The following is a 26,286-nucleotide window of genomic DNA, read 5'->3' as shown; positions in this document are numbered from 1 at the left end:
ATTCAGGATCTTTTGTTAGCAGAAATAAAAAACATACAGTTCTGCTTCCAGATTTAGTATGGAGGTTGGCTGCTTGAGAATATATGCATTGGAATTTATGGAGGCCATGGAAATATTGTTCACCGCATGCCCAAGTGTCCTCTGGTTTGGAGACTTAAGGAGACTATAAGGAGACTTAATAATCTGAGAAGTTAGCAGAACTCCATGAAAAGTTGTCTTCCCTTGTTCAAAATATGACAATGAAACAGTGATTCTGAACTCCAGAAGTCCAGAAGAGTATTGCAAAATACTGCCATTCAGTAGTACTCATTCTACCTGTCAAATTATTGGGATGGCAGGTATGCCATCCCGCCAAGTTACGCCTTGGCGGGGGCATGCCCCATACCTATACAGCACCGAGAGTTTGGCACTTTTTAGGGTTCCCCACAGAAATAACCACAACAGCCACAGACACTCAGCCCTTAAAAACATTAAATTCTGTACATTCTGACCCCATTTCAACAGACAGATTTCATGAACAACTTCACATGTCCACACAATAAAGCCCCAAACTAAGGGGATTTTGCGTTTTCTCCTTCTTCTTCTTCTCTTTCTTCTTCTTCTTCTTCTCATTCTTCTTCTCATTCTTATTTTTCCTGCCGCCTATCCCACTAATAACATATCTCCCCATTGGACATTTTACCGACACCCACCAAATCTTCACCTACACGACCCAATGAAAAACTCGCATACACATGCAAAATACCCATACCTTTTTACTCTGAAACATTTTCCGTGCAAACCGCTAGTCCGCCTGTGGCCTAGTGGGTGAGGTTACAGTCTTGGGAACCCAGGGTCCGAGGTTCAAGCCCAGCTAGGAACGTGTTTCTTTAACCTGCTTTTACCCTCACTAATAATTGTCTACTATTTCTCAATTATTGCTTTTGCACCATATCTACCCGTTCACCGAACGTATACACTGAATTATGACGTACCGTCTGCACGTTCAGTTATTAACCGGCTACAATATTGCAAAGCCATATGGATTCAACGGGAGCCCTTCTGTGCTTACTGGCCTGTGTTCTTTAAAACCACGGACAGGTTTGCTAATGATATTTCACGCATTGCATAGCTATGTCATGGTGCTGCACTAACAAAGTCACAGACTGGTAAACCTCCGGTTGAAGGATTGAATACCGCCTCGCCCTCAGGCAGATAATTCCCTCTTTTACACTAACGTTTTCTTACGCTTTTATATTTGCTTTAACAAAACTCATTCACGGCCACCCATATGCATTTCATGACGGCAAATGTATTCCTTTTATTAAAAAGTTACACCAGTTCACAGCTGTGCCATTTCTACTAACTACATTTCTTCACTTGGCTACTGTACAAAACCTTCTTATCAGCAAACGCCACGTTTCTGCATTCATGTTACCTCGCCCTGTTCTCTATCTAGCCACATACAAACAATTACTACGTATGTACGTTCTGCAACTCCCCATTAAAACATTACATTTAAAAACATGATTCACTCATAATTATAACTACTAGTAGTGAACATGAAAAAACACAGCAGTGCAATGGATTTCACACGTTACTTACCCCTCCACTTTAACAGCTAGTGCTTCATAGCGACTGTTATATATACCGTCCGATAAGGAATATAAGCTCGCTCATGGTCACTCCATTTACTTCGCACTATACTCCCTGATCATGTCAACCTTCACCTACATGCCCATTCTGCTAAAAACATATTGTTTCAACTACGCAATTTCATAATTTCATCCTAATTTCTCTCACACTGTTGCTATTTTCTCATATGCAAAGCCTGCTGGGACATATGCGTCTGCTCCTATTCTCCACTATCATGTTTTCCGGTTCTAGTTTAGCAAAACAGCGAAGAGGATTCCTACCTGCGGATAAGCCTATCAAAATGCCTTACAAACCTTACAAACACTAAAAGTGCATCTCCACGAAATAACAGACAACGGAGCAGGACAGAAGGCTACACAAGTTGCGACCTAGGGAGTTATAATTCTACGGGCTTGCTGATTCTTTTGTCAGTCAAGGCTCGTTGGATGGACGCCAAATCCTGTGAGTACATACACTGGCCATATTTCATATGCGTTTCTGATACGTTTTACATTTACGCCACCGCACCCTTTGTCACAGCCACTGTTTTACATATATAGCAAACCGAAACTGCTAAACAGTACACGCTCATCAGACTGTACAAATTCACACAAGGATAGCCATAATCCACAACCGTTTCTTACAAGGTCACTTCGCATTTCTCACTCTCATAATAAAACGCTTTGCAAAAAGAAATGATATCTCATAAAAAACACGTTTTCAACGTACAAAAATGCCAAGTTACTCAAAAGTATGGATATCAAAATGACGCCAAGTTACGGTACTACAAACAATATAGGCTATCTTGCCTCACCGAAATGACATAAGATGTATTTCAAAGCAATGCTACCCAATATTTCCTCAATTCTTTCAAGTCACTTGGCCCTGTGTGTATAAGCATGCACTACATGGCTCTCTCACAGTCAAGATTGATTGAATAGGCGTGTATATGTCCAATTTGTATGGGTATGTATGTATTTCGCTGCCCAGCCTTTCTGTTGCGTGAATGATAGTATGTTTCTTGGTATAAGTGTGTGTTCGTAAATGTGAATGTAACATGCTGCGAGGGAAATGTCCCCATGGGGATGAAGAAGTTCTCTATGTATGTATGTACTATGTGTATTTTGCATGCAGTATTTATTGTACGTAGCAACTATACAATAACTTGCACATGTACTCAAATTCAGTTCAGAAGCAAGTACAAACATGTTTTCTGGAGAAATATCCTTCCTGTAGTTACTCAGCAGCAGTTTTGTACATTAATTTCAATGTGTTCCATGAGGCAATTCGAAATATTTGACTCTTTGATCTGACACAAAGTTTGCATGATATTGTTAAATGGTAAGATTACAAAACACAAGGCCAAGTGACTTGAAGGAATTGAGGAAATATTGGGTAGCATTGCTTTGAAATACATCTTATGTCATTTCGGTGAGGCAAGATAGCCTATATTGTTTGTAGTACCGTAACTCGTCATTTTGATATCAATACTTTTGAGTAACTTGGCATTTTTGTACGTTGAAAACGTGTTTTTTATGAGATATCCAATTACAGCTAGAAAGTAGCATTTTAAATATGACTGAGACAAAAGGAGGAAAGCTCTAATGCAGTCAATATCAAAACTTTTGAATGTGTTGATTATACAATCACCTCACAAAAAACACCAACTAATTAAATTAAACATTAATTAGAATTATTTCCCTTTTGATGCTTTTTCACTGGAAGATATCCCAATCTCTGAGTACCTTTCGTTGAAGTACATTACTGAATCTGAGGGAAAAATATGTAACTGTTACTGCAGAGATATCACCATGGTTCTGTAATACTGCTATACTACTCTGCATTGTTCTCCATCATCATTCATATTTTGGAACAAAACATTTTTAATGCTAGTGGTACCTCATACCCAGTTAGGAGGTATGCAAATACACCGAAACTAAAACAAAATATTTCTAAATATTTCTGATCAATATATTTTTTTTTAATACAGTTTTTTTCCAAAATGTTGGTACAAAATCCATTTTTGTCTCCATTTTTTTTTACCATATGAGGTGTGAATCTGTGTGTGTGTGTGTGTGTGCGTGTGTGTATGTGTGTGTTTTCTGTCAGAAGGGGTGTCCATGTCCATGCCCCCTCCTCTTTTTCATCAGTAAACTATGCAGCTTTCTTTTAGTTTCCAGTTAGTTTATGGGGAACATGGAAGGAATATGTTCCTAACATTTGGAAGTGGGCATCTGAGTCCTGCATCCATGTCAGGTGTTCTACATTTCTTTTGGTTTTTGCTGTTTGGATTACTTTGGGACAAAAGCTGTGGTTTGGTATCTTCTCTCATTAATGTATTGCCTAACTGTCCATGTTGGTCACCTTATTAATTGTTTTAAGGTATTTGAACCTCGTTTTTAGATTAGACATGAATATTTGTTGTAACTTAAATTTCTCATCTGGTTGTGAGTTGTACATTTTGATAAAGGTTGATCCAAACAGTTCACTCTGCCTATCAACGAATTTGGAGATTTGATTGACAATTCATATCTTTGTAAGGTGTACCTTGGGAATAAAAATTCAATCTCCACTTCCTGTTATCATGATATTCTACTCAATATACCACTTTGAACCAGCACTGGTGTTCCATTTAATATGGTTCAAATTTCTTTGTAATTTTGTGTAATGAAGAGTGAAAGGCACTAGTCAGAAATATAATAATATAAGCAATGCATAATAGGGCACACATTTTTAATAAAATCATTATTATTTTTAATAATGAATATAATAATGCTATATATTTATTACATAAGAATTTTATGATGTTGATAAAATGGAACATGGCTAAACGGTAATGACTAAACTGAAGTGTTTAAATCAATGAAATGGCCAGCACAAATGATTTACTATTTATTTTGCTACAAACTGAAACAGTGAACAGTGAAATATAAAAACAAAGCAGTAACAAGGCATCTCTACATAATTACTTTAAACTATCAGAGCATGTCATTTATCCAGGATTTTTCAAGTGCAATCCAGGAATTTTGTAGCCCATCAAACTTTCCATGCCTCGTGAAACCACAAATCAGATGTGGTAAGGAAGCTAAAATGGTTTTATCAAGATAATCTTCTAGAGATTCCGCAGGCTAAGAGTTTACAGATAATGCAAGTCTCCTGGGGGCTGGGTCTAAGTAGCAGATCTCTTGCTACTTATGGCAAATAAAGGGGAAAGGGCCCTTCTTCTGAAGGAACCACATGAGGTTCTTCATCAGCTCACTTTATTCACAAGTGCATACGACACACTCTGTAACATATACAATTATATACAATGGTTTTCAAACTCAGAGGGGAATCTTTCATAATGTCTCTTGCAATACAGGTTTACATTTTCCACAAAAAGTCTCAGGGACTAGGTGTCTACAATTTTAGCAATTAGGAGCACATCATTTCCTATAATTTATCATCTTTCTAAAGCAGGGGTACTCAACCATGGCCATGGAGGGCTGTGGGATATGCTGATTGACTCGCTACTCCGGACATTTGATTACACACAGTTCACCCACCTGGCCTGGCTTCATGTATCTGTATTGGTTGGTGGCTATACAGCGAAAATAGAAATCAACAGACCCTGTGGCCCTGGATTTACAAAAAGGCAATTGACTACTTGTTGGGGGAGGACTGAAGCACACATAAATAACGTTACCTAACTTTAACAGCACCCACACAAATGAAATTCATTCACTGCAATGTTTAAAATCTGAAATGAGCAAATTTACAAGCAAACTAGCTCATAGATGATCTAACGTTAGCCGTTAGCTAGATAGCTGGCTTTAAAGCTCGCAAAAATTACCTTGATACATCAGCAAACACATCGAATCAACTGCACAGTAATTTTGATTTGACCCAACGTTGTCTGTAAGAACATTCAGATAGATAGATAGATATATAGATAGATAAGAGCGGGATATGCACAGCACTGCCTACTGATTGTAGATAAGATCGCTGCAAGGATGCTTTCCATAGAGGATTTCAGCTGCATGCTCCCATATTACTGAAAATGCTGTAGCGGTGGTAGCTATAAGTGCATATCAGCATATGCCGAGTGTTGTGTGCATTGTGTTGATAGAAGCGTACCGCTGGTTAGCGCTAGAAGCGCTAGAAGCTAGCTAATCTAACAGTCTACTTACACCACTATATCACCGAGGTTCAGAAAATGTAAGCCCGTGTTTGGTTAATTTTATTAGAATTAGTATCACTTAAAAAAACCGCTTTCTCTCTGTTTTTTCCTTCCGCTTGTAAGCGCATGCGCACTTCCTCGCTCACGCCAGGGGCCGGTCATTCCAGGGGCAGCTCACGCCTCAGGCCGGTCTGCGGAGCTGCAGATGGCTGCTGTTGCCATGAAATACTAAATTCACTACCTAGCTACATCTCGCCAGCTCAGTTTGAAACTAGGGGTGGGGTGGGTAGGAAGTGTAGAATGGTGCTGATTTTCAATTTTCAAGCATTTAAGCCCTCACCCAAGTTCGCTAAAATCTAACGTTAAAGAGGGCTAGAAATTATTTCAGAAAATAATAGTAATAATAATAATAATAATTTTTATTTTTTTTAGGGGTGCTGAGATGAAATTTAGGTGTGCTTGAGCACCCCTAAAAAGAGTCTAAAATCGCCAATGATCTCTGGGAAAGCTGCAGAGGGAAGCCCCATGGTCGGCAAGTGTATTGGGGCCGCAGAGATGTGTTCTCAGTCATAATACACAAAGCCAGAGCAGGTTTAAGCTCTCACTGAGGCTGATAGAGCTTTTATCATCTGTGTTATGACACAAGACAATTTCCAAGGTCTCAGTAGTGACTTAACCATGGTGTTCAGCTTGAGTCAAATTGGCTCATTTAACACTTGCAGTTAAAGAGAAATGATACTTTTGAGAGATGTATTTCATTACCAGTATTAATTTTGTTCCTGTTTAGAGTTTCTATTTGTTATCATTTGTATTTGTTTTGTCTTTTTGCCAATATAATTCTTTGAATATAATAAGACAAAGATAATAATCAATAATCTACTGCATGAAAATCTTGTTTCATTTCAATTTATGCCCCCATGCCTTTGAAGAGAGGAGAGGTTTCTCTGTCATTGCTAGAATTCCGGTGCCACTCTAAATTCCTAAGCCTTGCAGCAGGGCTCCTCCGTCTCCAGGCCCCAAACTTCCCAAAGGCAACAAGTTTGAAATAAAGCCTATAATTGTGTCTATGTGTGTGTATTTTCTTTCTCTGTCTTTTTATGCCTTTCTAAAAGTCCAAACTGGGGAGATTGGCCTTTCACCTCATTCTCCCCCTGCCATCCTGAACTGGGAGGCTTGGCCTTTCACTTTATTCTCCCTCTGCCATCCTGATAAGGAAGAATCGGCTATTACGCTGCCCAGGACCCGGAAAACAACTGATAGATCAAAGACTAAACAATTACTTCATGTAAAAAATATTCATGTTATATGACGAGACACAGCCAATCATTTCCTTTGTTAAATCTTACTATACACTTATGTATTAACCATGTACCAGTCAGATACAGAATTATGCATGCTATTGTTAAAACACTTTTTGCTTATAAAAGCAGGGACCGCCCCTGGCTTCTTCAGTTTGACTTTATCCACCTTGTTGTGTGTAGGTACCTCTTACTCTTTCTGCAGAAATAAATCCTATTTCTTATATGATATACCTCGTCATGCCTGGCTATTCAAAGGAGAGAATTTTCTCTGCCCAACACATTCCTTATACTGTAGTAGTTTTTTAAAATATAAATCACATCTTTATTTAAAAAAATGAATTACATTTTCAGGCGTGGATGTGTTTGTGACTAATTTTCACAGAAGACTTCATGAACAGAACTACCGAGATTAAACTGCTGATTAAACTGATAAGACACAAACCACTAGTTAACACTAGTTTTTTAAGAAGTACCTAAACGAGTCTGCAGAGCTCTGGGAAATGGTCTTGTGGACAGATATGGCCAAGATTCACTTGTATCAAGTGAAAGATGTAAGAGCAAAGTGTGGAGGCCAAAAGGAACTGCTCAAGTTCCAAAGCACTCCCCTCATCTGTAAAACATGGTATTGGCTCACTTGTCTTCGGTGATGCAATGAATTAAATCTGAAGTGTACAGAAGCATCTTATCTGCTCAAGTTCAAGCAAATGCCTTCAAAGTCATTAGAAGGTGCTTCATCCTACAGCCGGACAATGATCCAAAACATGCTGCTAAGGCAACAAACAAATTATTCAAAACCTGAAAATTCTTGACTGGCCAAATCATGCACCTGCTTTAAATTGAACTGAACATGTGAATCATATGCTGAAGAAAAAACGTTAGGCAACTAGCCACCAAAATAAACAGGAGCTGAAGATGGCTGCAGCATAGGCCTGGCAGAGTATCACCAGAGAAGATACTCATCACCTGGGCCCAGGAGTTCAAAACTTTTTATCTCAATCAGATCCGATCAGATTTTGAAATCCCATATTTTGTGATCCAGGATCAGGCAACTCAGCCAGATTTTGTCCCGGTATTTCAAAGCAATTCAGGATAGGATCACCCTGATCCAGATTCAGACTTTTCAAGATTACCAGATCCTGATTATCAGTGCTTTAAAGCACTGGAACATTACTGAGAAAGTAATGTATTTTCTAACCTTCAAATTATATATAATATTCGGGGGGATTTCAAGGTGCAATATTTTGAGTGTCAATTTTTATGGCCCTACAAATGTAAACAATCTTTTCTTCTTTTTTTTTTTTTTTTAGCTCAGCTGACAGCTCTTGATATAAGGAATAGCAGTTTGCAAGTGCTACCATTTTTGTATTTGATTTAAAAGCCATAAAAGGTTTGTTTGTAAACATTAAAGCAAAGCAGGCTTGTATTTTGAAAAACGTATTATTTGGTTTAATGCACTGTCCTGAGAGGTAGGCTAGAGGCCACTTTAAATGTGACAAAAACGTCAAAAATGTTGCAACCATTGAGCCTACAAACAATTTATTATTTTAATTTATAAACTCTACCATCTTTTTTATATTGAAATGTATTTTGAAATGAATTGTATACTATATTTTGTTCTGGTAATCCACTCTAAATCCACCCTTCTACTGGGATCAAGGTAATCCTGATTTTTGGATCAAAATGATCCCAATCCTATGTTAAAGTTTTGAACTACGTTCAGTTTTGCATTTTGAAGATTTGATCCAGATTAAAGCTAGGATTCGATTACCTGATCTGATCGGATTCCAAAGTGATCCCAATCCTCTTTTTTGGTTTTGAACTACCCATTTGCAGGATTTAATCCAATCCGATAGTCAAAATCTGATCAGATCACTTCTGAACTCCTGGGCCCAGATGAGGTCTATGTGTCACAGACTTCAACCAGTCATTGCATGCAAAATACAACAAAACATCACTACTTTCTTTTGCATAAAATTAATATGTCCCAAAAATTTTGGTGCCCTGATGTCAGGGGGCTATGTATTCTGCAGACAATCTTCCCCTTTCTTTCACAAAATAACTATATCCATCATTTCCCCAAGCCACACAATATTTAATTAACTAGAGGAGCAGCATAGCCCTAATTAAGTACAGTTTATGAACTTACATACAATACAACTGGCAAGAGGCTAGTGGGTGCTAATACAATTGTAACCAAGCAGGGCAGAACCACTGTTATATGGTCAATGATAACTGTCCTTGAATTCTGCATGGTTGCACAGGATTCATTTCCCTAGCAGAAAGTCACTTTTTTTCTACAAAATCAATGTTGTGATGCTTAATTTCTCTACTATAAATAGATGAAAATGCATGACTCTCCCTCTACATTGTCAGTAAGATGACTAAAGATTAAGGCATAAGCATATAAGGGTCAACTAACAGCTTGAGATTGCATCATTCCAAAAACGTGATCATTAAATTTGATCATTTTTATAACTGAATAGAAAGAGGCGTGAGAACAGGACTGAGGACCACTGGCCTTCAAAGGAGGTAAACTGGTGTAGCATACAAATTCTTCTGCGAACCAAAGCAAGAACTGCACCAACTAAACCTATAAATAATATATAGGGGAAACAAATCATGGCAGAATTTATGGACAGTCAGTCATAACTGGAGGCAACTGTCAATGGATTGCGTAAGTATAAGTCTTTGCTTCACAATTTTGCTGGTGGCTTAAGCTGCCTGATCCTGGGAGTGAGAAATTACAGGCAGTGATCAGGACCATCCATCATGGCCTTGTCAATGTTTTGGCCACAAGTGGCAGGGTGTGGTGGGGGTTTGTTGGGTTGGGTGGTATCAGTAGGTGGATATGTCAGAGCCAAGAGCTTTTGTTTTTGTCTGGCACACCTCTCTGCTTTCTGAACTACGCCCACTCGCTGAAACTCACTCCCACAATCTGTCCGTGCAAGTCGTGTTGGTTTATTTTCTCATGTGACGGTGCTTTTGAGGTTTTACATAAATCTCATTCCCATAATCTCTCTGTGCATCAGTTCATTTTTTAATTTATGGTGGTATTGAAGTTTTAAATAGAGATAGAATGAGATAGTCTGACAGCTGTGTGCCAGTGCTATTAGATCAATTTGAACCTACTTTTCTGAAAGAAACAGAATGTTGATGCATTCTTATTTTATATTTAAACTACAGCTTAGCATACCATTTGCAGTGTCTTACACAAATACAGTAACAAAGATTTTTATACGACCACCTTTGTTTCATCGAAACAAAGAACAGTTAGAATAGTCTGCTGGTTTGAGTTTTTACTTGAAACCAGAAACAGAAATTGAGACTCAAGAAACCAGGTGATACATAGATACATAGTTTTTTGATACAGTCCCCCCATTTCAGGGCACCTTAATGTTTGGGACAAATGGCTTGATGGGTGTGATTAGTCTGATTACTCAGATGTGCTCAATTGCTTCCATGGTGTAGATATGAGTGCTTTCCGTATCTAGTCTTAATTCTAATCAATTCATCACCAAAATTATGTAAAAGATTTAGCCTGTCTTGACACACACTGACAGTGAGTGTCATTTAAGTCAGCCTCCTCAAAATACTCAAAACAGGCCATGTTTCAATTTTGCTTGCCATTGGCGACACCACAGTTTATTTTGTAGCTGCAAAGTTCAATGTAAAAGCTTGTTTGTGCAATGCAACCCATTTTAATTTAATAATGTGTAAACCCTAATTTAGTAAAAACTTAAGTTCTAACTAGCCTACTTTTGATCTTACGTATAGCTGGTGCAACCCACAGCTGGATTTCCAGAGTTTAGATCAAACTTTGGCCATACTTCATACACTAGTGGTCTTTACACATGAATGGTTATAGTGCGTTTCATATTTAGCATCAAACCCTGAGCATCGGGCCTCACGTTGCCTACTATTGACCAGTGGCATGTGGTAACACAGAATGACTTCTTGGCTTCAGGAAGATGCACAGACTGACTGTTATTTTTCTCTGGGTCGGGAGGGAACCTCACATGGAACTTGGACGGGTTCCCAAGCACCAAAGAAAGGAGGCTGTGTTCAAATCATTTTCTTCCATTGCATTACAGGACAGCTTCAAAGTCATTCCTATATGTTTGTGTGCTGGTATATACATACACACACACACACACACATGTATATATACGTGTGTGTGTGTGTGTGTGTGTGTACTGTATATTATTAAATAACGGTCGATAAATATCCCATTCCATTGTCCTGAGTATAAACACTATAAATGTACGAATCACAAAAATCAATTTGCCATAGTACAGCTTCATATGGTCACGGGTGCATTTGTGTATTTGTGTGTGGATACATGCATGAGTGTGTGCAAGAAAAAAAATGTTCAAGAGCCATGTAAGGAAACCTCATTGGAGAGCACCCTATTCTAAAATCCATGTGTATGGCTTTAGTTAACAGAATTCCCAGCACACCTTACAAAGAAAATGCCCCATAACTAGGACCATCAGTCGTTATCTGTGATGTAGGCTATTTACTGTAAGTCCACCACCAACAAGATAGCCTTTTTTGTCAAGCCACGTGTCAAACAATTATCTCAATTGCACCACTCCAGCCAATGTAAATTATGTAAATTGTGGAAGACTGATGACTGATAGCAGTGTTCACATGACACTCACATGTTAAATTCAACCTGTGGACATGCAGCAACATTTTGAAGTGATATACAGAGGATGTTACTTTTTGTTTGAAGCAGTGGGAAATACTCTAATTAAAACTGAACGCAGGTTTATAACACTTAACCTGCACAGAAATAGTTCAACAACTAAACAGAACAACTAATAAAAAGTAATTTCAAGCACAGATGTACGTATATTATTAAAAATGCTAACTGAAATAAAAGTGGTAAGCATTTGAAATTTAAATTAAAGTATCCTAACTCTGATTAATGTGAGTAATCTGATTATGATCTGCTGTTTAACAACCTCTTCTGTCACTGATTAACGGTGCTTGGTGAAAACAAAACTTTCATAAGAAGGAATACACCTTTCAGCAACAAAAGTTACCGCTTTTCCTTTTGAGTAAGATTTAGAAGTATTCCATCAACTCTATCCCATAATTCACCCTGTAACATTGCAGTAATGTTTTCTTGTACAAATAATTTGCCATTGCCCATTTTGGACCAACAGTTTTTTCATAAATCTGGAAGTGAGTGAAATGGGAGGGCTGTCACATTGATTCTTCACAATATTTGTGATAATCCACTTTCTCCAGTGGAGTATTTGCATTCAAGAACTCATCTGTTAAATCATGAATGACAACCAGCTGCCGCTCAAGGCTGTCTTTTCCCCTGCTGACAGATTATTTGTCTAAATGTAGATCTCAGACCTTAATTTGTGCTTGTTTGTTTTTAACTGTGGGTCTATTGTTATCTTCTTTGCGTGATTTTTTGTAAAAGTCCAAGTTCTGCCAAATGAAAACCTCTGTGTACCAGACAGGCAGTGTTCCACTCATTACCACAAAGACATGCTTTAGATAGTGTGTGCATTCTACATTCCATCCATGTTCTCTTCCTTTCCTTTCACTACCCCTGTTTTTCTAAACATTATAACTGGCCATTCATTTGTACTATTAGTCACTTGACTGAGTTCTTTCAAAATCCTATAAGGACTCCTGGATGATAATTTAAATACAGGTTTGAATCCATGTGAAACACATGACATAGAAACTGGTGGCCTACCCATAACAAATTAAAGTTAACCAGTTAATCATAAGACAATGAGAACTTGGACATGATTAATATTATCAATACTTGGGAGTATTATAGATTTTGTTCATTTTTATAATGTCAAAGCCAACATCATCTCAGACTTCCTCACACTGAAATATATATCAACAAATACAACATAATGTCGGTGCTGCAAAGCAGTCTGGAACCTGGCCATAATCCTCAGTTTAATCAGACAGGCCTTGATTCTGCATAACTGGGCAATTTTAGATTGTCATACATTTTACACTTTTTACCTACATTTACACATACACTTTATTCTGAAAGTATTTTCACCTCTCCATTTTTACAAGGTAAAGACAACCATCTCCCATCATACTGTTCTTAGCCATAGGAAGAGCAAGACCACATACACGGTAGAGCTACTACCAAATATTCAGCCTCTATCCTTATGAAACAAGACCAGGCCAAAACCTAGTATATGGCTAGTATGTGTGTCCAAACATCACATCTGAATACCCAACATGTGAGGAGTACAGGTATGAACTATAAAAATAATTCCACTTATACTGTAAAATGAGAGCAGGGAAAGGTAACCTATTCTATGTGAAAATTGTAGTTCATATTTGAAAAAGTCAGTCACGTGAAAATGTGAAATTTCATGTGATATCATGTCACATTTTGTTTTTGCACATGGGAATTTTCATTCACATGTGAAAAAAGTCAGTTCACAGTGTCATTCGAAAATGTCTGTCTTGAAAAATCTATCTATCTATCTATCTATCCATCTATCTATATTTGCATAGTGTCATTTACATACTGCTTAACAATAGACCAGAGGAAATAATGTGCACATCCTACTAATCCCCAAGCCTGCTGGAATAGGAGAAGTGGGAAATTGTACTGGCCACTTGTCACTGAGGTGCTCTTTGACATTGAGTGTGTTTCTATGCTTTCCTAACAGGTAAGAAAACTGCCAGAGATAGCATGTATGCAAATTATATGTCCATCACTGTTCAGTCTCCTCAAAACAATATGCCTTAAATTGATGGTCTAGGTAATTAGAATGGCTGAGTTTGATCATTTTAAACTAACTTCACAGATATGCAATAATTCATAAGAGAGTTTATTCTAATTAATTTTTTACATCCAAATTAAGGACACATTAAATATATGCAGACTGAATTCCTTTGTTAAATTTCCAAATTGTCTGAAAAGGGAACAGAGTCTAAATTTAATTTTAAAACTTATTTTACATTATTTAACCAGGAAAAAACCCACTGAGATAAAATTATCTTTTGCAAGGGGGACCTGAAATAAAGCATAGAGTTATGCAAGACAGGAGACAAACAAGCTACATTTAGTGAATCAATTAATTCACTAAAGAGTGGAAAAATGGAATAATATTTTCCTCTGTGGCCCTGCAGAACCATCATGACAGTAAAATGTTGTTTTACCTATGCTCATAACCACTTGACTATCATAATAGTAAGCACATCTTAATTTAACAATGTTAAGCCCCCTCGCCAGTCAGATTTCTGGAACCATACTTGATAAGTGACCACTGCAAAGCTGAGAAAATTGGTGCAGTGAACTTGGGACATCCATCTACCTGTGTCATTCGTTGCAGTGAAGGGCATTGGTTCAGGGAATCTGTCCATAACGTGCTGCTTAGCAACCCAGCTGTGAGCAAGCTTTCAGAACAGATTATACATTAACTGAGGGTTCAGGGAAATAATGCCCTATCCTGGCAGAACCTTGCTCAGTGAATCTCATAAGAAGATTAACCAGCTGTCTCTCTTTCACTCACTCAATCACTTTCTCGCTACTACTGTAAGATTGCCTCCTTTTGCCTCCTGATAATGTGTGATTTTTCACCATGACAAGAGCTCATCTGCATCACACAATTGATTTCTGAGAAGCATTCCTCTAAGTTAATATGCTAAACATTAAAGTGCCAATATAACACCTCAATGCTGCATGTACAGTATGAGTCCTCAAAATGGCACTTTGCAGGATACCTGGTGTAAAAAAAAGCTCAGTGTTAATATACATTTTTATTCTGTTGGATGTTTGTCACCTCTTTTTTTCATAAGTTTCACAAGTGGTCTCAGGTCTGGATTAAATCAAGTTATCTTAAGGACAACTGCAATTCAATCAAGCAAAAACCAACTTTCCCAGAATAATCCAACACTGAATCATGAATAAGGGGCTTTTTCTGTGCCAAAAGGAGGTCTAATGTAGGACACCAGATTTCACAATAATGTTGCTTTTTTTGCTAATGATTGATACATACAATAAATTGAATCCCATTAGTGAAATGACAAGATGAGCTGTGCTGTTTGCAGTACATTTGACTCTAGCATATTTCAAACATGTATCACGCAGTAAAAAACTTAATATAAACTATAAATAGCAAAAATAAGAATTCATATTTAAAAATATATTAAATAATATTAAATAATCAGTGACAATGCATTCTTTTGCCAGAATTCTTTAGCCAGACACTTTGATGTGATACAAAGTTTGAATGACCACATTTTATTCAGATGGTAAGATGAAAAAACACAGCGGCAGGTTACATTAAATAATTTGGGAAACATTGGGTAGCACTGCTTTGGAACATAGCATTACTTGTTTAATTTGTGTTAGCTAAAATAGCCAATATTGTAACTTGGCCTCATTTTGATATCAATACTTTTAATGGCAGGCCAAGATTTTGTTATTTGTAATTAATGGCTTATAGACAGTGATTTGTATGCGTGAATAACTTCGCATTTTTGTACATTGAAAACCTTTTTTGTTGAGATGCATTAAACACCAATGACACTGAAGACAAGAAGGAAACAATAACATTGGGTAGAAGCTTTTTCGTTTAATACTGCATAAAGCAAGTGGGATTCCACAAAGAACTCCAGGAATTGCTCTTTCAGTGATTTTTATATTGTGAGCATATGATACACTGACATTATGATCACAAATGATTTCATGAAAGGGATAATAGTGAGGGCTACAAAGCTGGAGACAGGTAATGAGATTACTTGTACAGAAGCAGTCTTTCCCCTTTAAAATTGTCCTGCCTCCAGCTTGGGCACTCCGAATTTCTGGCAACACCTTTTATTTACCATTTCCTTGATACTGACTACATTGACCGCTTATGGGTTTAACTAATAGATGATTTAACCTTTAAACTTACTTTACATATTTGTAGTATTGTTGGTATAATTAGTACTAAAGCAAAAATAATAAGAGGGAAGTTCAAACTTAATCCAAGCCACAGTCTTTTGACATGACCCTCAGCAAAAGCTAGCACACCAAGTGGAAGATCTGAATTAACAGAACATATCACAGAACAAGGCCTAACGGGCAAACAATCCAAGGTCTGCACTCCTGGAGCATTGCAGAAAATGGGAGGTTGAGGATTAAGCCTACAGAACTGCACAAACCTTCCAAGAGCATTACTACCCCAGGACTTCTCAGCGCTTCTCAAATAACATTATTCTGAGTGGAATAACCAGCTCAGTCACTTCAGGACCTTAGTGCAGCAAAAAAATGGTGTTCCAAGTAGTATCCTGACCAATATACTGCTCAATGTGACCAGATGCCATGCAAGGCACAGTTGCCCATAATGTTGCCCCAGAAAGGAGAGTTTCAGTCATCAGGGAATCCCTCACCTCACTGCCCAGCAGAGAGACAATAAATGTAGCACATCCTCCTGAACTGATGAAGGTGATGGTGCAATAGGAGATCGATTTAGAATGGGCATCCAATTAGAAATGGACACTCAAAACTGGGGTAGAAAGGGAAAGTGTGGGGGGTAGAAACCATCTGTGTGTGGGGTCTGAATCCTTCATTGTCTTTTATCTGACCCTGAAGCCCATTAAGGAATTACCTTGTTTTCTATATATGATTCACATCCTTTTACACCCTATCATTTATTCAAACGATATAGAATACGTGTTTGGATCCATCATTGGGCCTGATTTATGCTTAAGAGGTTAATGTAGACTCACATAAGGTTAATCTAACTGCTCAATACTCAGTCAATCAAAAGAGAATACTTCAGTAATGCTTGATGAGAGATGCAATACAGGCTCCTTAAAGGCTAATCTAATGATAGCTATTTTAACACAGAAGGGCAATAAAAATGGCAAATGTATGTATGAGTGATGTTTGAGCATCAATGCCACTTAAATACAACCGCCTTTCTTCAACATTGTTTTAGATGCTCCAAGAAGATATACTCCTAGGCAAAAAAAAAATGGACCAAGCCCAAAATGGCAAAATATCATTTGCATGCCATGACTTCTTGATGTCTGTGACCTATCATCATCATCAGAGTCTGGATATCTTATTGTCAGGTTGTCCTACAAGCGATACAAAAACTCTTTGCATTTGAATGGATCTCTATGGGAATTGGGAGGTGGGACTAGATTCAGCTGTAAATTATGCTGATACAGCATGGAACACATTTGTTGGCTAAATGGCCTTAAGTCGTCAAGGGTCCAAGGTATAAAATGAGCCTCAAACCACCATGCTGCTGCCAGATATGCAGTAGATACTACAAGCATTGTTTCTCCTGAATATTTTTTCCATTGAGTTCAACAAGAAAATTAATCAGGAGAAACAATGCTTGTAGTATCTACTGCATATCTGGCTGCACGGTTTTGGGCTTGGCACATTTTTTCTCCATGCAAAAGGCAATATAAAACCAGCAATCAGCCTCAGTAAGTGATCACATGACCAAAAAACAATAATTCAGTTTTTAAAAAGGACCAGAAAATCTAAAGGACAGCAACACTCTAGGAGTCAGGACTGCCTCCATGAGGCTGGGTACTGTGAATTTGAAACAGATCCAGTGTAAAATTGACAATAGCTGGATATGCCCATTCCAAATGAATGATTGTAAACAGACAGATGAGCATACAATACTGTTAAAAGGCATGCAGAGTAATTGTAATGTAAATGTAAAACACAGTAAAGGTAATGTGTTTAATTTTACATAGGTTTATTACAAATACCAGCCTTATTTGGGCCATGTACAGTATTTAAAGTATTTTCATTGTAACTGGTAGGTACAAAGCCCTGGGACTTTCACATATAATGAAATGAAAGATTGAAATTATAATTATTGGAATCTGCTCGATCAATTGATGAATTTTCCACTTTAGGCACATACATGGATGACCAAGCAGACATTTCTTATGAGGCATGAGTAGGAGCAGTGCCTCTAAACTATACACACACACACACGCATGCACACACACTCACACAAAATCTGGAATCAAGCACTAGATACTGCTTGCCCACTCCTGTTATGACTGATACTGTAAGAGTAAAAATAAATGTCACTCACAAGTATCATAATTTAGTTTATAGAACATTTTAAGAGGGAAAATATGTTGCATCTGTTGTCTGCAGCCAAGAACCACCAAATGTACCTTGCCAAAACTCCTGGCACAAATATGGCACTTGTCTGTTTTATCAGATATTTCAAATAACTTTTGTTTAAGATGGATAGGTAGTCACTGTTTGCAGAAGAATCCAGTCTTGTTGCTTATTTGTTGCTATTAATCTGCCTATAACTCTATTTCAAAGCAGAAACACAAAACTATCACACCATCTGTCTGGTTACATAATCAGGCAGGCGATTTGCCCAAAGCAGAGGGGTTGTTGCATGATCAAAGATCCCCCTAGCCCATAATCAGACTCACACTGGAGGAATAAAGATATCACCTCAGCTGTCTCAACGCCTAGCTCTAGAGTGGATGCCAGTGAGGGGCAAATTCCACACTGGCAGTCTGTCACCCCACCAACTCATCAATCTGCATTTCACCTCAATCCTTTCCCAACATCCTGCATGTAAAATGTGTAAGACATTCAGTTTACCAATCAAGAAGGCAAATGACAAGTCCATTTTGGATGATGAGTTTGAAAGCAACTTCAGAAAAGCTTTCTAGTGATACTTGGATCCAATCAGCGTTTTCTGTAACTTTTACTTGCAGTTAAATGCCAGTCATGCGGGATGTTTTGTAATCACCCAAATTTAAACCAAAACTGTGAAGAAACAAGATTATCATGATTGAAAGACTGCCCTGCATGTAACGAATTGTCACTCTCAGAATTGTCTGTCAATCTTTTTCTCAGATATACACCAAGAGATAACAAAACCAGGTTAAAACCTAGTATATGGCTGGACCTAACACACGTGATCCGGCCAACCAATGGTGTGACTTCATAACTCGGCCGACCAATGGTGTAACTTCATCACTCACTCAATCGCTCACTGAGTCAGTCACATACATTCACGTTGCGGTCCAGCCAAAAAACAGAAGTCAAAAATCCGATCTTACTTTCTCACATTACTTCCTTTCCTTGATTCCTTAGGATAAAATAAGATACATATAAGTGTATAAATATAACTATTATGTCCTCAGGTGGCTAGGTTCTGTGAAGGGTTGAGGGTTTCATTCTTTCATTGGTTCCTTCTGAACACACAATGGCTGCGTCCCAATACGAAAGCAGCTGCCCCTAATGCTCTGAGCTCCTTCTAAAGGTATCTTCCTAAAGGTAAAGGGACCTCAAAAGGCAATGAATTTGGGACACACTGCATTTAAAGATGCTTCTGAGTACAGTTCATGTCTAGCCATTCATTCTATATAAAACCATCGTCAGCAAATAATTCAGAATCCATGTTAAATCTATATTATCACGATAGAGTTATAGAGACATGAGAAATGCAATCCATTCAATGTGTTAAAGATGCTAATTGAACTACATTTTCATTAGAATATTCAAAAGTCAAAAGAAGCCTTCTTTTTTCTTCTTATTTAATTTATTCTTCAGTTTTGCCCCTATTTTTTCATAAATTGGAGTGCCCAATTATATTACTAAGCCATGTTTACCCGTCTGCCTGTTCCTCTGTCAATTTGGAAAAGCACAGAGTAACGTGCACTCTTCTCTTAACCAAGTGGTGCCAATCATTTCTTCCTTTATTAAGTTTGGCAGTTAAACACACACACATTGATTCCAAAGAGATCATCCATGTCTAGTTTGAGGACAGACTGTGGGTGTCAACTGACCAGAGGTGTCACTCTTGCACAAAAAGACACAGCTTCCTGCTGACTAAAATAATTTCCCTTCCCAGGCAATACTTGGCCAATTATGCACCACCCTGTGGGACTGCTACCCACTGTCAGCACTGGCATGTTCCACAATCTATACCAGACTTACACATCCATACACAAAATATTATCCTGGGGTTCATTCGGGAATTTATTCTTCATAATAAAATATACATACTGTAGCTACAAGCAACATTGATGGGGGCCAAGCACAGGCCATAATATGCATTCAGTTAGTCTTAATATCACATTAAATACTTCTGCATACACTAATATATGTGCAGTCACAGCACTATGTGGTCAATTTTCATGTAAATAAAAAAAACAATAATAATCTCCAAATTTGAACTCAAATAAATTGTATTATAACCGTTGAATTCCCTGGGACCGAAAGAGAATGGAAACAATTGAGGTGACAATTCACACTTTTTTCTTCCACACAACCTGAAAGGCATGACTTCAACAAAGCTCTTTGTTTAACAGATATTGTCACTGTGAACTGGCAATGTTTGAGCTTTTTATGGGAATCATTTTAACAAATACAGAAATGCATATAAAACACAGCTAACATTAACAAACACTGATTCCATAATAACCTGATCTCATTATATTTACACACTCACACATAATTTGACTGGAAAGCTTCAATTATAATTTTGCATATTTCATGCTTGAAGGCAGGCTTTCACATCATTACGTAATCGCTCTTGTATGCAGAGAGGTCTCTGAAACATAAACTTTGGGATAATTATCTTGGCCATTACTGTGGGCATGAGTTGACATTGAGAATTTATGATATTCAGTGCATATAATGGTCCATCAGGCATTCTGTTAAGTCATGCACATGGAAATCTCAAATCACAATATTGAACAAAATTCAAGCATGGAAAGAAGCATGTTTCACTCTGAATCTACAAAATCAGAATGACCCTAATTGTTGTTTTTTATTGATAGCATTGTTGAAAAAAAAACCATTGTCTTTATTTGGCATATTTGTCTTTAAAGCTCAGTGGAATACACTGATAAATTTGCATCCAGAACACAAACCTGCAGAAAATACATGGTAGGTTGCAGGACTTAGATAGGAATTCCACATTTTAGTGTACACAAAACCAGTAATAGAGCAAGAAACGAAAGCTGTGTTAAAAGAGAAGAATTGTTATGTTGTTGAAACTGAATCCTGATTTTTTTTAAAGTTACTCCTGGAAGGATGGTTGAAATGTTAACACATAGCCTTATGTGTTTTAATTATATAATATACTGCTGTGCATAACTATTTGGACAGTGACACATTTTTTGTTGTTTTGGCTCTGTACTCCAGCACACTGGGTCTGAAATGAAACAGTGAATATGATGTTACTCTCTTATAACCAATTTAGGTGAAAAATAACATTCTCTTAAATTATTGGTTTTCTCGTTCACTGATCCAAGGTGCACTGCAGTAACATCTACACTGTTGTAAAGTTTAGACTCTTCGCACTTTGATGCAAAAATCCCATCTTGATCGGTAAAACTACTAGAGATGACAAAAGAAATAACAAGGTAGTCCCCTCCCCCAAAGGAGGGCAGAAGTGATACCTCAGGTTGAGGATTTTGATATTTTATAATCCAATAATTGTCTGTAACAATTTTTAAAAACTGTTAATACTACAATGATGGCATTGATATCCCAAGAATCCCTCTCTGAGCCCTAAGCAATCAATCTGCTCTTTCATTCTGCATTTTGTCCTTAGACCTGAAAGTGTTTTCATGAGCATTTGAAAAGATTTCTATGGACGTAAATATAATTTCAAACGTGAAAAGTGCTGTTTTTCTAAAAAAAATTAAAAATGAAAAAGTCACTTCTTACCTTGTAAATAGTGATAAAATGATCTCAAGTTAGACATTCCAGTGCAGGGTAAATTATCTAAAAGCAAGCTACTACCTGAAAAAATTGACCCTCTCTATAGTCTACCCACTGTGACTTTTGCCCCTACTTGAAACCCTGTATATATTACAGTAGCCTTATAGTCTCATGTTCTTCAAGCTCATTTACATAGCTTTCGAACTCAGTTTATGGCTTTCTTCTAGCTGAAATTATGACTTCACTATTCTGCTGCATAGCCAGTCACTTTCATTTTGTATTTTAGCACAGCACAGGAGTGGAAGTTCAGTGCACACTTTATTGATTGTTTATTGGAGCTTAGTTTGTTTGCATAGTTTTTGCATAAAATACATTGCAGTAGTGATAGAGGGCACTATATTATTGCAAATTGTTTAATATTTGATTATATATTTTTGTCATTGTGAGCTCTCACCCTGTTGTGATCAAGAGCTATGTTGTTCACAAGCCTGATTTACAGCAGCCTGACAGCTGAGTGCAGGTTAGAGCACACAGTTTAAAAGTTCAGCTTTAAGATGAGGGCATTTACATCGTTATTGGGTGGTCCATGTAGGAATTACAGCCCTTTTTTATACATTGTTCCTCTGTTGTAGTGGAGCAAAAGTAATTTGACAGATTTACATAAAATCTGAAATAATGTTGCCATATTTAGCACTTGGTTGCAAGTCCTTTGCATTCAATGACTGCCTGAAGCCTGCGACCCACAGACATTACCAGATTACCAGCTGGGTACCTTCCCTGGTAATTCTCTGGCCTGTACAGTAGCCATCTTCAGTTCTTGTTTGTTTCAGGGGCCTTCTGCTTTGGATTCAGGGCAGGTGATTGACTTGGCCAATCAAGAACTTTCCACTTTTTGGCCCTAAAAAAAACCCTGGTCTATCTCTTTAGTCTATAACTTATTGAATTTTATTAATCTTGCCATTTGTTCTTGACGCTTACCAGTGGTTTCCATTTTGAGGTGAACCCTCTGAGGTTATGCTAGTGTAGCCTCGTCTTTATTCCTTGTCTTTTTATATGTAGTCTGACACATCTATGCCTATATCTTGGAGAGTGTTCATGATCTGTTTGACAGTTTTGAAATTGAAATTGAAAGTATTCTTCAGTCATCCACTAAAGTGTGCTTCCATTGTCTACCAGGTCGTTTGTTATTGCTGAGCTCACCAGCACATTCTTGCTTCCTAACAATGTATCAAACAGTTGATTTTGACACACACAATGTTTAGGCAATGTCTCTGTGATCTACACAGCCTCATGATGGCCTGCTTTGCTGGCATTGACATATTTGTTCTTCACGTTGTGAGACAACAACATCAGACTCCAAATGCAAATTCAACACCTAGAATCACTCTACACCTCCTCCTAATTCTCTTGTGCATGAACTAATGATGCAAGCACACACACACTGCTGGTCAAGCAACAGCTGAGCAGTCAATTGTCTAGGTACTTTTGCTGACCTAAAATGTGATATATATATATATATCAGATTAATATGTTTCAATACAAATCTGCAAATGTTTGTTATTGATTTAATGATTTCCACATTCCAGGTAATTATATAAATTCTCAATAATTATTATCCTGATGTTATAAGTACATTAGGAGTGCAAGGTTCTATCAGATAAAGCAGAGTATAAAATTTACTGCCATATCTTAATGGTCACTACCATATCTTACAGTAATTACATGTACATTTATATCCAGTAATTTAACCTCCAAGCAATATATTCATAGTACAGATGTTGAGGCCATTAATGTGTTGAGCTAAAGAGCCTGTCTTTCACTGATAAGAGTCAGACTTGTACAGATATGGGCAGCAGAGTTATAAATTAAACCCATATTAGAGTAGCACTAATGGTCTGAACAGATATCTAGAATCAATAACAGCCATAGAAAGCTGTGGGGTGAAAGCAGCTTAATGTGAATATATCTTATTGGACACGTTCCTCTAAGTACTTAGTGTTAGTGTGTCACTTCAGGCAAGACAATAATTGGATAAACAAGAGGAGTTCTGGAGATCATCCTTTGCTACTATTCCAGGTTTTGGAAAGTGAAACTTGCAGCTATATAATAACTAAATGCTTTATTTGGGATGAAGCCACTAAAATTAACTGAAAACAAAAAGCGTTGAAGTGCTCCTTTCTTGGCTGAACTGGCAAATATTGATGGTTTCCAAATTACTTGGAAGAGTGGCCAGAGTTACTGAAAATATTGCCTTGAAATGCACACCATGGACAACCTGGGGAAGGTTCAAATCTACTTCAAATGGCAGAAGCTGCATGCAGTTCCCCTTTATTTACCCTTTCATTTTGTATTTTATTTATCTAGAATATAATTGCTTGGCTGCATCAAATGTAAAGATTGCAGACATGCATTATCACATTTGGTGCCCAAAGATGCATGCCACTACCCATTTACAGAAAAATGACAACATTGGAAGATCCAATTTCCTCATTCTGATAAACTATGCAATTTTAATTCCAAGGGCATCATATTGTACGTATGTATGTATGTATGTTGGCTACTGTATTGTACTTTAATATGTACAATGGTGGTAGAAAATAAGATGAAACTCAGATATAGAAGGTAAACTGGCATTGTAGTCACAGTACGTCACCATGTGAAAATTGTAATACATCACAGGGAGCTTAAACACAAAATAACAAATATATATATATTTTTTTACTAACATAACTGCACAATTTATATATTTTTTTGAACTATTAGTATTACAGTCCGGAAGTGGTCCAGGCTTGTCTTCAACCAAACGATGGACCTTATTTCCTAACACAATTATCACAGCCAATCGTAATTGATATCATGTAACATCACTGATAGTGTTTCATGCAGCGTTTCGAAGCTGTGAAGCAACTAGCCTACTTTTGATTAAAATTGTACATTACTGATCACACGCGTTCGTATTTTTAAAGTCATTGACTACCCAAACCAAAACAAGACATTGCTTCACCGCAAAAATATCTTAATTTAATTGAATTTCAGATTGCCTTGACCGAATTACAAGTGTCACTCCACGTCGACTGTAAAACGTGATTCCATAAACTATGGTTGCACATTGAACTCTGCGTCATAGTTTTAAAGCGACCCCTTTTCCACTACTGCAGGACACCAGAAAAGAACATGCGGATTTGAGAGAGAGAAAAAAAAGAAGAAAAAAAACGTTCAAACTAGCCACGCTTGCAGTCATTGTATCATAGCAATTGTTCTAAAATGTGTCATACATAATGACATTCAAATTCGCAAATAAAAACTGTCGCAAGTCACAAAAACACATATAAATACCTACCCTTTTGCTGCTTGAAGGACTGGATCGAGCCGGAGTGGTGGACCATTGCGGCGTGTGCTTGCTTTCCCCAGTACGAAATACTCCTAATTCACCAAAACCACGCTTCCGAAGACATTGGAATCTATGAAATGCGTGCGTAGGTGTTCTTGCAGCATCCTAGCATACTGTAGGCTACCAAGCTCTTTCTGTGGCGATGCGCAGTCCTGACACCTGCTTCAGCTCAGCAAGCTCTTCCATCCATGGCTGTTGTCATGGCAACATACTGTAAGGGAGGTCCTGCCATGAAATTCGCTGCCTCCGTGGCTACTACTTTAATAAAAAGAATCTCTCCATTAATACAACTTAATTTTATTTATTTAATTTTAAAAACAGTTTATTATTCCAGAGAACAACCGATAGTGGTGTAACGTCCCGAATTATACGCAGTCAAATTCGCTCATCATCCCAGAGAGGAGTCGTATCAAAATGAGTTTAATTAGGTCTGCTTTCTACAATACTACATTAAACAGTGATTGCGTATGGGGTGCTGGAATACTACGCCTACCCAACCCACTTCGTTTCATTGCGGTCTTTTTATTTATTTATCAACTCATGCTCAAATCGTAAACATTCCTAATTCTTATGAAGTTCTCATTTCATGGCCAAAGCAAAGTTAAAGGCAACTGTCGTTTCCCTCTTTTTGCTTGCAGATAAATGTCTTAAGATTACAAAATTACAAAAGCCTGAAAGATATCACAAGTCGATTTATTTAAAATTAAATAATTCTGGTAGATGCCTTACCAGAAGTATAAGGAGATTTGTTGACTGCACAACACTGATTTTGGGCTGTAATAAAAATGTATAATTTATATTTTTGTACATTTTCGTTGGTGGCAGTTGTATAAATGCATGCAATGATGATTGTTATGTGGTTATATGATTATCTTGTTTTAAATAAAATAAATGACTAACTTGAGATTACAAAGGTTGTGTCCTCAGTTCACGGGAACCAGCATGCACTTAAATGATTTCCAAGCATGACATGCCAATATCACACAATGTCACATATGAATACCAGCTTTTAATTACATAAAAGGAGAACATTTAAATTAATTTGTCCAATATATGACCAAACATGCTTTTTTCTGAAACTTTTATTAATTGGACATGTAGCTCATTTTCCAGATTGCAATGGTTTAAAACAAACAAAAATTAT

General features: G+C 37.4%; 1 protein-coding gene across 4 annotated transcripts in view; it reads right to left on the bottom strand.

The window, feature by feature from the left end:
* ano3 (anoctamin 3) overlaps positions 1–25,370 on the bottom strand; it is a 115,902-nt gene extending 90,532 nt beyond the window's left edge. For 2 of the 4 annotated variants that reach the window (XR_010330050.1, XM_064335717.1), the window contains exon 1: positions 25,092–25,369. Coding sequence is in view for 3 of the 4 variants with exons in the window: in XM_064335717.1 (XP_064191787.1) it covers positions 25,092–25,137 (46 nt within the window). In the remaining variant the exon portion in view is untranslated. Of the gene's footprint in view, positions 1–25,091 lie in introns of all 4 variants that reach the window. The other 2 variants (XM_064335719.1, XM_064335718.1) reach the window with 1 other exon arrangement.
* Between the last annotated feature and the right edge of the window lie 916 nt (positions 25,371–26,286).

The sequence above is a fragment of the Anguilla rostrata genome, chromosome 5 (assembly GCF_018555375.3).
Source record: "Anguilla rostrata isolate EN2019 chromosome 5, ASM1855537v3, whole genome shotgun sequence".
Taxonomy (NCBI): Eukaryota; Metazoa; Chordata; class Actinopteri; order Anguilliformes; family Anguillidae; genus Anguilla; species Anguilla rostrata.
Note: the sequence above shows the minus strand (reverse complement) of the source record. Positions and strands in the feature narration are given on the sequence as shown.